At 39.1% G+C, this 15,554-nt stretch overlaps 1 protein-coding gene across 1 annotated transcript in view; it reads left to right on the top strand.

Moving 5' to 3' along the window:
* The window catches only part of LOC123971293 (transmembrane protease serine 9-like), a 14,891-nt gene extending 4,063 nt beyond the window's left edge, over nucleotides 1-10,828 (top strand). Inside the window, exons 6-10 of the mRNA XM_046050011.1 lie at nucleotides 6,026-6,124; nucleotides 9,415-9,562; nucleotides 9,746-9,875; nucleotides 10,194-10,457; nucleotides 10,547-10,828. Of these exons, the coding sequence (XP_045905967.1) occupies nucleotides 6,026-6,124; nucleotides 9,415-9,562; nucleotides 9,746-9,875; nucleotides 10,194-10,457; nucleotides 10,547-10,714 (809 nt within the window). The 3' untranslated portion in view covers nucleotides 10,715-10,828. The remainder of the gene's footprint in view (nucleotides 1-6,025; nucleotides 6,125-9,414; nucleotides 9,563-9,745; nucleotides 9,876-10,193; nucleotides 10,458-10,546) is intronic.
* The last annotated feature ends 4,726 nt before the right edge of the window (nucleotides 10,829-15,554 follow it).

Here is a 15,554-nt window from a genome sequence, read left to right as displayed (position 1 = left end):
ATGTCTGTGGCGGATTCCTCATCAGTGAAGACTTTGTAGTCTCTGCTGCACACTGTGACCATGAGTGAGTTACTTTGCCTCTTCAATCGTTTTTTTTTCTCAAATGAATGTAAATAGAAGTCAAATAAAAAATATTCTGGTTTTACAAAACCACTATTTTCAGTTGGTTTGTTGCTTTGTTTTGTTGTTGGCACAACTTGAAAAAATCCACTAACAACTTCACAAATTACTTTTTCAGGAATCCCACACGTGTTGTTCTTGGCACCCACAATCTCAAGGCTGAAAATACATTGAGATATATTGAAAAGAAGTGCAAACCCCCATCTTATGAAAATGTTGGAACAGGGAATGACATCATGCTCCTCAAAGTAAGTTAATACATTTAACCGATAAGTCCCAGATGACATCTTGCATTTTACAGTCAAATTATTTAAATTGTATTATTAAGTATTTAAATGTAATTCTCTCTGAACGAGAGAGTACAGCTTATCCAACTTCCCAAGACTGAAATTAGCATGAAAGATGGAGAAAAGTGCAGTGTGGCTGGATGGGGTATGACTGAAACTGGTGGTGCAGTTGTTAATGACCTGAGAGTGGTGGATGTGTCTGTCATCAATCCACAAGTCTGTAAGAAGACATGGCAGAATCTTCCTGCCAATGTTATCTGTGCAGGTGGATATGACACAAAGAAAGGATTCTGTCAGGTATGTTCTCTGTCTGTTCATAGAAAGTCTCAACTGGTTTCTAGTCTAAGCAACGTATGAACATTTTACATCATCTTGAACAAACATATTAATATATTTCTTCTTCACAGGGTGATTCTGGTGGTCCTCTGGTGTGCAACCGGATGGCAGTTGGTATCGTGTCTTTCAACAAATATTCCAACTGCACCTATCCAAATGTACCCAACGTCTACACAGACATATCAAAATACCTGCCCTGGATCAACAAGATTCTTGAGGGAAAGAATTGTTAAAAGTAACAATCTCACACAGAGATTTGCTTCAGCATACTTTGATTGGGAAGGGCTGTTGTAACTGTGTCGCTTTGTCTCTTTAACGCAAATGTAAATGTCTGATAAATCGCATTAATATTCTCCTACATAGTATTATATTTATATATTTAATAAGACATTGTAGTTCTACAGTGTCACCTTGCCTGTTCTGCTTTTATTTTGAAAGGTGTCGTTTTCTTCTTATGTTTTTTGTTTTTTGTTTGTTTCATTTCATATTGGTTGTTAGTCAAATGATTTGTATTGTGTGTAAACATGATTAATATGTGAACACAATTTATGTGCAAATTATTTGTGAAGCTACATAGAAGCCTTTTGTGTTTCTTCTGTTTTATTCTGTAGTTTTCACGGTGTTCATGGTGCATGGTGCACGTTGAGAGGAATAATAAATCGACACCCGTTTGAAACTCTCTGCGTCTTGATCAATAAATCCAAGGGGCCGCTACAATTATTAATACTGATTAAGGATAATCACTGATGACTGTTTCTTGACTGATGTCTGTTTTTTGCCTGCAATGCTCCCCCTCTCTGTGTCCTAGGCATGCCCTCTGCTGATCATGCTATTTTAACCATAATCTGACTTTGTGGAACAAGCTGGTGTCTTTTGTGCTGTGTGCTAAAGACAGGACATTCCTACTGTGATGGACTATATTTATGTATGTTTTGTAACACAATTTTCACTAAATCTGCTTCTACATTTTCCTTTGCTGGTGTTTTTGATGATGCCTTGCTGTGCTCACTCTTTTCCCAAAGCACACGTGCCTGCTTACACACACATGTGCGCTGCTGAGCCTGGGCAGTTAGACACAGAGAGGAGCACACACACTTTTAACACTGTGATCTTAACTTTATAAAATAACACTTTAAATGATGACAATGTAGACCACCATCGCTCTAGTAATTAATGATAACAATTTAGGCTATAATGCTCTAAAATAATTCTCAACACAGTCTGCACAGTCCATGAGATTAATTTCAAAGAGACTTCACTTGAAGACATGTGAATGTCTGGTGTCTGTGTGGACATCGATGCTCAAACCCAAGGTTGGAAACTGTGGTGTCTGGCGGGTCACACAGTTCAAAGGCATGTTTGAGTGGGCTTGTGTCACATAGACCCACACTCATGGTGTTAGGTCTGTGTTATTTACTTATTAAATTCATCCAAATAAAGTTGACTAAATATGGCTTAGTATCTGCAGTGAGAGATAAAGGCCAGAAAGAAAAAAATTAAAAAATTAAAAGTCAGAGCTGACAACGACACCACTATGCAAAGGATAGTTAACTATCTAGAATGTGTTACTATATTTATAGATGCATAAAAGATAAAAGATAACAAGCATTTCACTGCGGTTTAATGCTTGTTACAAACAATGAGAGAAAGAGGTCCAAAATGCTTTAACATATATCATCAACAGTTCTTCCCTGGATCAAAGAGATTCTCAAGCAAAGTTAAATCTAACAATCCTAGAAGTTCGGCTTCAGCATACTTTTATTGTGTTGTGGAGATATTTGTATGTCCAAGTAGCTCTTTCTATGTAAATGTAAATCCCCATGTAAAATACTGTATTTTTTCGTTCCCTGCAGGATATAAAATAGTATTTAAGTTAAATCTAAAAAATGCAATTGTTCTTTTACCAATGTTCATTTCAGCTCATCACTTTCAATAAAAGGCTGTTCTGTCCTGCAAAGTGTTGTATAGTCAATGTACTTCATAATCTATTTATCTTCAAGTGGCAACAAGTACTGCAAGGTTTAGAAATCCCACACGGCTGAGAAACAAAACCACATTATTTCTAAAAAATTATTTTTAATACATGGGTGCTGTAACCCACTGAAAAGAGGAAAGTGAAACAGCTGTCATAACATTTGCGAGATTTTAATCTAAGCACTAAAATTAAGGGGGAAAAAAACAACCTTGTAAGAAATAGCACAAACAAACACACACATACACACACATTGCACATTACTTCTCTTAGCCACTTGCCCTTCGATAGAAAAGGCCAGCTGGTTTGTGGTTTAAAAATGGTAGAAACATCTTGTGTAATGAAGCTTCCTCCTCCTCACAGGGTGACTCTGGTGGCCCTCTGGTGTGCAACTTCCCATTGCACACCAGAGGGCCAGAGGGCCATGTATCCTACATGTACCCAACATCTATACAGACATATCAAAATGTCTTTCCTGGATGAAAGAGATTCTCCAGAAAAAGAGCTGTTGAATGGAACAGTGTGACAAATAGTTTTTGGATAAACATTTAATGGATCTATTGTTTTGTGCAAATCACTTTGTCAGCCAAATAAAACATGTGTTTTCATTCTGTGACACCTTTCATCAGTGGACATGAATGCAAAAGATACACAAAACCTCTGATGGTAAGATGAAATACTTTTGCATGAAGCCTACGGTATCCACAGTCAACATGGAACTTTGTGTGGTTTCTGTAGTTTATCAAGATTATCGCACAATTCAGAGAAATGCATGGGTCATGGGCAAGCGGCAAATAAATGAAACGTGTGAAAATGTGTGGAGCTGTAGCATAAGTGCCATAATTGTTTCCATTACTATTCAGCTTACTGATGGTTATGACGACCAAAATCATCAGCATTGCTGCATTTCTCCTGTGACAAATAAACAAAGCATTATCACCACCTTCAATTTAACTGAAAACGCATTACTGTGTAAAGTCAGTTGTGAGATGAATCGCTGACAAAGTTTATGTTTGCGCTGTCCGTCTTATTAACTGTGCGTCATCAAAAAATTCAGAAATTCTTCCTCTCCTGAAATATTTGCGCGTGTCCCTGTCTCCACAGCGCCATCCCAAGCCCTCAAAATGAAAAAGGTTGTAGAAAAAGTTTGATTTTTGACTGTGACACAAGCAATGTGTAAAATATGTAACCTTATATTTTACCTGTGTCTTCCTACTTACAGTTCACTAAAGTTGTACATGTCACCAGTGAAACGTTGTGGAACATTTTTACTGTTTTATCAAATGATGCATAAACACTACGTAAATGCACTGTTTTAAATCTATTTGCTCATCTCTGCATGCTTTCACACTTTTCAAAACATTTTTCATTATGTTCTTGTTATCTGGGAATTATTACATAAATATGTTGGATTCATACCTTTCATTGAGACGTAGGCTACCTCCAGTTCACATATTCCTTTCCCATTTAATAAACACATACTTGTTCAGGGCCAGCCTACAGTAACATCAGTCAGTTTATAATACACGTCAACATGCTCCACTTTACACATTTACATTTACATTTACTCTGCTTTTATCCAAAATGACTTACATTTGAGGAACAACATACAAGCATCAACAGAGCATAAAATACAGATCTACACCTGACAATACATACTAGTAAGAGCTCAATGTACATATCACATCAATGGGATAAATACCTCGGGAAGGAAGTAAGAGTTAACAAAAAGTGCAATCAATACAAAAAAAGTGCAATCAGTACAAGATACTAAGGGGATAGAAGAAGAAGAGCACAGGAAGTGCATGTTAGAGGTTAGGAGTTAGAGGTGTTATAAGAGGAAGTGTTCTCGGAAGAGATGAGTTTTCAAGAGCTTCTTGAAGTTAGAGAGGGACGCCCCTGCTCTGATGGCGTGTGGTAGCTCGTTCCACCATCATGGTGTCACAGATGAGAATAGCCGGGACTGGGATTGCTTTGTGTGAAGGGATGGCAGAGCCAGGCGGCGTTCGTTGGAGGAGCGTAGCGGCCGAGAAGGATCGTAAGTTTGTATTATGGAGTTTAGGTAGATGGGTGAAGACCCAGTAGTCACTCTGTATGCAAGCATTAGTGACTTGAATTTGATTCTGGAGGCCACGGGGAGCCAGTGGAGGTCACTGAGTAATGGAGTGACATGAGTCCTTTTGGGCTGATCAAAAACCAGACGCGCTGCTGCGTTCTGAACCATTTGTAAGAGTTTCACCGCACAAACTGGGAGAGCTGCTAGGAGGGCATTGCAATAGTCGATGCGAGAGATAATCATGGCCTATACCAGAAGCTGGGTGGCGTACTGAGTGAGGTAGGGCCTGACTTTCCTTGTGTTGTATAGAGCAAAGTGGCATGACCGAGAGACAGCATCAACATGGTCTGAAAAGGTAAGCTGGTCATCAATCATGAGTTTCTCACCACCCTAGTTGGAGTGATGGTTGAGGAGTCAATTTGTAGGAGGTAGGATTCGAACCACAGGAGTGCTTTACTCAAGATTGCTGAGAGAGTGGATAGCAGGATCCTGAGGTTGACGGTGTCAAAGGCAGCTGATAGGTCAAGCAGGATAAGAACCGAGGATTGGGCTGCAGCTTTAGCTGAACTTAGGGCTTCTGTTACAGACAGAAGAGCCGTTTCAGTAGAGTGGGCACTCTTAAAACCAGACTGATATGGATCTAGGAGGAGAATTCAGAGACCTGTTTGAATACTGCCCGTTCAATAGTTTTGGATAAAAATGGTAGAAGAGACACTGGTCGATAGTTCTCAACTTGAGTTGGTCAAGTGAGAGCTTTTTGAGCAAAGTGGCATCCAAACAGTGAGAGAGGAAGATCTAAGAAGAGTAGATGGGTTAAATCACAGACTGTTAAACTCATCATGTGCTGATCACATAATGTATTTATGTGCTTCAGGCTGCTGAGGCAGAACCGAAGGCTTTATATATTTATGCTTCATGTCTTTACTGACCGCAGGCACTCATCATTGCAAGATAATTAAAGGTTGCACCGATGCACAAAGGATGTGGCTTATGAAGTCATGGTGAAGCAGATGAAAACTCATTGAGAAAACTGATTGTCATCCCAAAGACAACAGGCTGAATTTGCTCCCAGCATGATGCAAGTTTCTGCTTTTTTATCTTCTGACATGTCTTAGACTTAATCGTAAGATTACCAAATCTGGTTTAATGTCTCTTGTCTATACCTGCTACATTAACTCATCCTTTTTTTCCTCTTTTCTTTTTAGCACATGGTAGTGAAATCATAAATGGTAAAAAGACCCCGGAGATCTTAATGCTTTTTATGGCCTCAGTGCAGAACAACATGGGTCATGTATGTGGAGGATTCCTCATCAGTGAAGACTTTGTGGTCACTGCTGCGCACTGTGACCGCCAGTGAGTTACTTCCCCTCAAAAGAGTTCAACCGACTCAACTTCCCAAGACTGATATTAAAATAAAAGATAAAGAAAAGGGCCGTGTAGCTGGATGGGGTTGGACTGGAAGTCATCGTAAAGCTTTTGATGTACTGCAAGTTAGTGTTGTAGTCAAGACTGCCCAAACCGAGACCAAGTCAAGACCAAGACCAGAGTTTATTGAGACCAAGACAAGACCAAGACCTTTAGGGGCTGAGACCAAGTCGAGACCAAGACCGAGGGAGGGCGAGACTGAGTCAAGACCAAGACCAGTTCCCCACAATACATGACACACAATACAATGTGAAACAAGATCATAGGTACTTCTCAAATTGATCTGAAAGGTCCACATTCCCATTACAACACCCACATACAAACACTAAGAGCTGAAATCAACATAAGCATGGGGGGGGGGGCAGTCGTTTTAAGGTTTATTGGTTGTATTTGAAGCAATAAGTTTTACATCCAATCAGAGTTTGGATGTTCACAAATAAATCAGACAATGCAAAAGCAATTTATTGATATTCCCAAAGTTACGGTCTTGACTGGTCTTGAAATAAAATCCCGAGACCTCAATGTCCAAGACCAAGACAAGACCGAGACAAGACCAAGTAAAAAGGTGGTCGAGTCTGAGACAAGACCAAGACCATCAAAAAATCGTCTCAAGACCAAGACCGGTCTCAAGTACTACAACACTACTGCAAGTGGTGGACGTGCCTTTTGTCAAACTGGAGGTCTGTAAGAAAGAATGGGCTGATATTGGCAGTATCAAAATACCTTCCCTGGATCTAAAATGTTCTCAAGCAAAAGGATTGTTACTGTGTTGTATTATTAAATTATATTATATATTATAATACACTTTTACAGGCCTTTCTCAACAATTGACATCTTTGTTTCTTTGGAAATTACTTTTTGGTTTTTGCACGAAAAGTGCTCTTCAAATAAAACTATTATAATGTTATTATTGAATGTAAGTTAAATATATATGTACATGTACCTATATATAAGTTTTTCTTTTCAAAAAGTTATAATGCTAAACTATCAGTTCAATCAATTAATAATGAATTTAACCAGGGCATGAGTTTCCTAACTGTGACATGACAAAATTGTAGATAAAACCTGCATCTGGAAACTATGGTTTCAGTGATTCGTGTAGTTGTCACAGAACTCAAACAAATGTTTCAGTGGGCTGTGTAGATAGATCCACACCAAAGACAACTGGTCTTGTGTTTTTTTTTTACCCATAAAACTCAAACTAAGTTTTGTAATGGGAATTCCAAACATATTGCATGTACCCTGGACTTAGGGAAACTCGTCTGTGATGTGGCACTGAATCTGTGTAAACGTAACAGTCAAAATATCTCTGTTCTCTGTGTTATCCAGACTTCAGGGACAACTTGTCTCTGTGGGATGATATGATTGACCCTAAAGCTGGATAAATAACAGGCTCACTGAGCTCTCCTCACTCATTTGTGTGTAGAATACGTGTTGCTGTGAGTCCTTCTGCAGAAGACTTTAATAAAACTCACAGAAAGCCTGAGCTGTTTATTTGAAAACCTCAGATTGCCAGCACAGTTTCACTTAGTGAAGTGGCTGAGTAGTATCCAGAAAAGCAGGTGGTCCAAAATCGTGTCAGAAATCTGAGACACAGACAAAGCAGCCTCTCTGTCTCTGTACTTGTCAGTCTTAAACTTTCACTTTTTGATTATGTGTCTCTGCACGCTCAACTGGGCAAGAAAGTACATGCAGTTCAGCTTCCAAAAAAAGTGAGTTTAAAAATATGAAACATGCAAAATGATTAGTATAGAATGAATGAAGAGTGAAAGGAGTCAGACCATCAACTAACCCACCACCAACCTGTTGAGGAGATAAAAACAAATGCTCTGTGCAGAGAAAGTAGTTACAGCTGCTGATCATGAGGATGGACAGGATGGTCAACAGTATCTGATATCTGTAATTTCTCTCACGTAACTGTCCTTGCTAGGGAGAAAACATTTAGATTGATAAGGTAGTTGTTTATTCTAAACATTAAAATGCACTTTGCTGTCACACGCATGCATGTATCCTGGGCATCATGTTGGTGAGGGCTCTCTCACAGACATTTTGAGCTCTTCTGCACCCTTTGCATTGCTACTGCCGTGAAACACGGGAGTTATCCGGCGTTACCAGGGGAAACCTGCAGCAAATCAGCCTTAAGACAGATGAATGAATAAGAACAGTAAACAAACAAGCATTGAAGAAGCAACCAACCCAGACACTGACATAATTTACTTATATTTAAATCAGAGGAATGCAATCACCTTTTTACACACCTAGTTTATTCAACTATTTATTTTAGTTTTTAAAATGTAATGATGCTGTTTTAACCAAAAATAGTACATTGCATGTTGACAAATATACTTAAAAATATTGATAAATACCTGGTACAAACAATTTAAGCTTTGTCTACACTAACTAGAGCATTAACAAGCATTACAACAGCGAGAACAGAAATCCTCAAATGTGAATATTTGAGTTTAAGAGAATTCTGAGAATAAACTCTCAACAATTACACAAACAGTACAGAGAAGCAGATTACATGAATATATGAACATACGGCCCCGCAACCCTGTACACAGGATAAGCGGTGGACAATGGATGGATGGATGGATGGATGGATGAACATACTGATACACATAATCTGGCAGTCTGCGCCAGGCTGCTGAGACAGCAGAACCACAGTCAAAAATACCATAATTAACCACGATATCACAAGCTGCAAATTAACATTGCAGAAAGAATCTGGATATCTCGGGCCTATAAACGAGGTATTAACTCCACTATAATTATTATTTTTTTTCAGAGCTTGGGGTTAGAATGATACATGGGGAAAAGCCCTGTGGAACTTAGTCCAGTATATAGTCTTGGTAAAGGACAACACCGGTTATGCACTTGTCAGTGCAGATAACATAAACAGACAAGATGATGCAAAGATAATACAAAACTTGCAAACTTGCAATGCAAAAAGGGATGTGGTTAGAATTCAAGATAAAATAGATAATAATCACATTTCACACATCAAGAAAACAAACTGCTGTATAAAAGGGTCCACTTGACACCTCCAAGAACACAAGTCAGTTAAGTTGCTGGCATCATGCATGGTCTGCACAAACTTCTGCTCTTTCATGTTCTGACATGTCTTGGACAAAACGGTAAGATTACTAAATCTTTTATTATCCTCCAACAATTTAATTAGAAATTAACTTAATATAGATGTTTTTTAATCTTTGCAGCTCTTGGGGGTAAAATCATACATGGGGAAAAAGTCCCCGAGAACTCTATGCTGTATATGGTCTCTCTGCAGAACATCCGTGGTCATGTCTGTGGGGGATTCCTCATCAGAGAAGACTTTGTAGTCTCTGCTGCACACTGTGACCATGTGTGAGTTACTTTGCCTCTTCAGTCATTTTTTTAATTGAATGTAAATAGAAGTAAAATTAAAAAGATTATATATCAGGTTTTACAAACCCACTGTTTTCCAAAGAAATATATAAGTTGTAGCTTTGTATTGTTGTTGACACAACTTGAGGAAATCCACTAACAACTTACAAATAACTTTTTCAGGAATCCCACACATGTTGTTCTTGGCTCCCACAATCTCAAGGCTGAAAATACAGTGAGATCTATTGAAAAGAAGTATAAACCCACATCTTATGAGAATGTTGGAACAGGGAATGACATCATGCTCCTCAAAGTAAGTTAATACATTTAACGCAGTAGTCCCAGATGATATCTTGCATTTTACATATATTTAAATGTAAAAAGCGGGCAGTAAAAAACAGTATAAAATAAAAGTGTCCCTGAAATTCAATAATTTATTTTAAAACTGGCAAAAACACATCCCTATCAAAACTATTCAGGGCAGCTACCAATACATAAACTGTAATAATGCTAACAGTAACCGTCATTTTCATGATTCATCAGCTCCAACTTATAACAATTGTTTAATTGAAATCTGATGAAGAGTTCAGACAGTTTTTAATTGATACTTTCTGATTTTGTTTGTCTCCAGCTGTCTAGTGCAGTTCAACTGAACGAGAGAGTACAGCTTACCCAACTTCCCAAGACTGAAATTAGCATGAAAGATGGAGAAAAGTGCAGTGTGTCTGGATGGGGTATGACTGAAACTGGTGGTGCAGTTGTTGATGACCTGAGAGTGGTGGATGTGTCTGTCATCAATCTAGAAGACTGTAAGGAGAAATGGATGAAATTGGGGCATCTTCCTGCCAATGTTCTCTGTGCAGGTGGATATGACACAAAGAAAGGATTCTGTCAGGTATGTTTTCTGTCTGTTCATAGAAAGTCTCAACAATGTTTTAAACATTTTAAATCATCTTGAATAAACAAGATATTTCCTCCTCACAGGGTGATTCTGGTGGTCCTCTGGTGTGCAACGGGACAGCAGTTGGTATCGTGTCCTTCAACAAAGATTCCAACTGCAACTATCCAGACGTACCCAACGTCTACACAGACATATCAAAATACCTGCCCTGGATCAACAAGATTCTCAAGGAAAATAATTGTTCAAAGTAACAATCTCACACAGAGATTTGCTTCAGCATACTTTGATTGGGAAGGGCTGTTGTAACTGTGTCGCTTTGTCTCTTTAACGCAAAGACAAAATAAAAACAACAAAATCTTTTCACATGTAGTTTCCTGTTTCCTTTTTTAGATGACACAAATGGTGTTTACATCATTTTGAAATAAATGCAAAGCTCCTTTTTCCAGAAATACACCCAAAAAATTTCTGTTTGATATAATATAGAAGAGCTACTATAACGGTTTTATGTATTGGCAGACATTATTTAATGTGACATTTTACAATTATAATCAGAAAATCATCATTATACAATTTACTTTATAGCTCTCCCTAGCATAAAGCTGGATGGGGTTCAACAAGAACTCATGCTGAACTTGTAAATGACCTGCAACAGGTGGATGTTCCTATCATTAAGCTGGAAGAGTATCAGAAGGCATGTGTTATGGCCTGGCTCAGAGGTTTTTCTTTATCTGCTGATGTCTGAATTCGTTTTGACAGCATTTCATAAAATACGAAATCACAGGTCCATAAACTAGCCTAAACTAGGTCTAATCTGTTTGACTAATATTTTTTTTTTTTTATCTTCAGTTATTGCCACCGACATTTAGTCCCATCAGGTTACAGCTGAATAAATAGGCCTGTAGCTACTTAAAATGAATAACAGGCTGTAGGATAATTCCAGCACTTTATCATTCATTAAGGAAATTCCAGTCTGGTAAATGATGAATGAACAACGCTGTATAATATGTAATATTGTTAACATATCGATCCTTCCTCCACTCCTGCGTTTTAGAGCCTATGATGGTCTGCATTGGCAGCATTCATATTTCTAGCTCCACCCGATTAAAATGGAGGCTCTGCCTTTATTTACCTGTTGCCATGGTGAATCGTAGTATCGGAGCTCCATTGATGATGGATTTTTTTCATCCCCACGCACGCACTTCCAGCAGGTTCAACATAGTTGACTGAACTAATTTTAAACACCTGTTCTGAAACCGGAAACTCTGAGTTTGACAGCTCAGAGTTTGTCACCGAGTTCAGGTTCAGACTCAGAGTTTGCTGAACCTGCTTTCTGAAATGGGGCCGAGGAAATTCACGCTGCAACAAAATACAGACAGAGAGACACACACACACACACACACACACACACACACACACACACAAACAACCTGGCAGTCCCAGGGTAGCACAGTGAGTTCAAAAATGTCAATGGATTGTGATCTGTATAAATGATCTGAACCTACATACACCTCAAAGCGTTGCAAGGACCAAATCAGAGCCAACGCTTCTTTCTCTATTACAGAATAATAAAATGATATTTGTTAAATTATTTTGAATAGAAACCCACAGGTCGATCATTACCAAAATTATCCTGCTTTAACAGCACCCCAACTACCCCTACGTGACTGGCATCAACCTGAAGTTTATGGTTTGTCCATGCACGGAGCAACCAGAACAGGAGCATTGCACAGAATCACCTTCACATTTTCAAAAGCTTCCTGGCAGACAGGAGACCAGACACATTTTACCTTACCCTTCAAAAGATCTGTCAATGGCGCTACCACAGTTGAAAGGTTTCTACAGAAACCTCTGTAGTAACCCATCAAACCAAGAAATCTCATAAGATCTTTTTTTGTAGCTGTTCTGGTGGCTGCCCGGCTGACGGTGAGTGTCTAGGTTTTTTCTCCTTTTTATCAGTAATTCTGCCTTTTCCTTGGTTTTCTGTTCTCTGCCTGCCTCCCTGTGTTTTCTCCCCTGTGTGCTCTCTCTCTCTCCCTCTGCTCCTGAGCCCAGCCAACTACCTACACCTGCATCTCATCAGCCACCTCGTCAGCCTGCCACACCTGCCAGTAGTCAACCTCATCCCTGCCTGTATTTCAACCCCGGTTCTCCACACCATCCTCGCTTGATCGTTGTTGCTCCATACCAGGTGCCACCTTCGTGTTCAGGCGTTCATGTTTCTTGGTTTTTCACAATTTCCCTGTGCTTTGTCACCATCACCTCTAACCCTGTCTCTCTGTCTGTTTCCCTCCCAGGTACACTCACCCTCGTCCTCCGTTCAGTCGGCTGGGCTCATCCTCTCCTCCTCAGACTACCCCCACGGTGTCCCCCCTGTTCTCCCACCGCTCCTCGCTTCCTCTGCCCCAGTGTTCCCCGGCTCCCTGGCCCCCAGGCTCCTTGGTTCCCCGTGCCTGTGTTTCCCCGACATCCACCTCTCCCTCCACTCCAGTCCCTCTACCCCTTTATCCCTCAATAAACCTCCTTCCCTCAGAGTGCTGCTTTTGGGTCCTTTCTGTCCCCACACCACACAACCCCATAACAGTAGCTGGAGGTGGATAACACTCAACTGCCTCTACTTTTGCATGCAAAAGACGCACTGTAGCCTAATAGCCTTCTTGTCAATATAATATGTGCAGGTGGATATGGAACAAAGAAAGGTCTGTATGTTTTCTGCCCTTTGATAGAAAATGTCAGCTTATGAACGATTAAAATTGACATCTATAAATGAATAAATAAATAAATGCAGAAATAAATTTAAATTAAATATTTTTGTAATAAAAAAGGCTATTTCTGTATTTAATTATGCATTTCTATATGCATTTATTTCTGTATTTCTACATTTATTTATATATTTATACATTTAGTATTTCCACATTTCCACATTTATTTATGCCTGCGTGCGTATGCTAATTGAGTGGGTGTTGCCAACATCAGTCTGAAGCAGGATTGGTTATAGCAATGTGATCAGATCTACTACTACTGTCTTGACTTCACTGGAGAGTGGCTTGCAGCGAATGCTGCGTTCCATTTACCTTGGAAGTCGGAGGTCGGAGCTAGGAATAACATCACACCCGAGTTGACAGCGTTCCAGTTAACAAGTCGGAAAACCTCACTCAGCCAGTTGTTTGTTTACAGCTAGCCAGGTTACGCCGGCTGATAAAAAAAACGCATTGTGCGGTATTTACTCACACTAAACACTGTAGCAACACGTCCACATACAGCTGTTGGACAGCACTTTGTGTATGAACATTTATGAGTCACAAGTACACAGAAGTGCTAATAAATAGTATAAACTACAGCTCTCACTATCTGTTGATACCCTGACAGCCATCTTGGATCACAAAGTCATGTTAGTGCGGTTCTTCCCAAGTCGGGATTCTGACTTAAGGCGGCGTTCCCTTTGACTTCAACTGGAATGCACCACAATTCTGTGGTCTGGTCGCTGCCACTAGGGGCGCTAAAGATAGTGGTTGGGGCAACACGGCCACTGGTCAAAATGCATTATCACAGTACTGCATTATTGCCTATATTACCAGTATACTTTTTATTTAATGGTATAACATTATACTAACACACTAATTTATACTAGTTACTCCTTCAGATTGTGCCTCTGCAGTGTAGCGTCAGGATGCCACTGTGCTAATGTTCTCCTTTAAGCTTCAAGCCAGCCTCCTCCTTGTGTGTACCAACCAATACACACGCCAACATGTGAATGGGGAGTACTGGCAAATACTTTTTCAATTCCAGCACTGGATGTGACAGTTGAAACTGCTGGTCAGCCAGCAGCCTCCCTCTTGAGGCCATTGTGTGAGTTAACTGTCTCTATTATGCTGCAAAGTTAGACAGTAGTCTACACAAGAAATAACATCCACTGATTCATAATTTACTCCTATTAATTCACTCTTCATGTTAAACCTTTTCATTGACTCCTGCAAATGGTAAAATTCACTAATATTTACACACCTTAAGTGTTATTCTTGCCAAAAACCTTGTTGAAATAAAAATCTAAATAACTACTTTCTAGTGTTTTACAATTTTCTACCTTACCATGTCCTGCTTACACTTAAAACACTTTTAATGTTTGCAGAGGGGAAAAAACAACAACCACCATAACATCCATGTAATCCATACAATTTATTAAAAGTAAAAACATTTAACCTCAAGGTTTACTTTATACTTCTTTTCCTCCTTTCGCACTCACTATTAAACTGCACATTAATTTTAAATACTGAAATTGTTGTTAAAAGACATGGTTCATGTAAAATCTCTCTGAACATGTTTATTTAAAGTGCATTCCAGGGGAGAATTGTAGACCATAACAAACATCATTATCATGCCATCATTTGGAATCTACCAATCAACTCTAACCAAAATCTACCAAATAAACCCTGAGAGAGTTGTGATGCCAAAGTGTGCCTGCTGTCTGTTTGTGTTGAATGTGTCTCATGAGAGTTTAGAGTAATAATAATAATAATAATCCTTATTTGTAGAGCACTTTTCAAAAACAAGTTACAAAGTGCTTTAACAAGTGTAAAGAATAATACAAAAAACAATACAAGATAAAAGCGTGAAAACATTGAAAAGACTAAAATACAGATTAATATAAAATTAGTAAAATAAAATAAAAGGGATAAAATAAAGTCAAATAAGATCGGGAAAGGCTCTCCTATAAAAGTATGTTTTAAGAAGGGACTTAAAAGAGTTCACTGACTCAGCTGACCTGATTTCCTCAGGAGGATCTCAAGGTACGTGCTGGTGTGTATGGGACTAAAAGTTCAGAAATATAACAAGGCGAGAGGCCATGAAGAGCTTTAAAAGTGATCAATAGAATTTTAAAGTCAATTCTAAAACATACTGGGAGCCAGTGTAATGAAGCTAAAATAAGAGTAATGTGGTCATATTTCTTTGTTCTGGTTAAAAGCCTGGCAGCTGAGTTCTGGACAGTCTGGAGTCGATCAATAGATTTTTGGGTTAAACAGGTGAAAAGGCTGTTGCAATAATCCAGGCGTGATGAGATGAAGGCGTGTAAAATGGTCTTGGTGTCCTTAAAAG

Source organism: Micropterus dolomieu, linkage group LG05 (assembly GCF_021292245.1).
Source record: "Micropterus dolomieu isolate WLL.071019.BEF.003 ecotype Adirondacks linkage group LG05, ASM2129224v1, whole genome shotgun sequence".
Lineage (NCBI taxonomy): Eukaryota > Metazoa > Chordata > Actinopteri > Centrarchiformes > Centrarchidae > Micropterus > Micropterus dolomieu.
The sequence above is the reverse complement of the archived record's forward strand: the minus strand, read 5'-3'. Positions and strand labels throughout refer to the sequence as shown.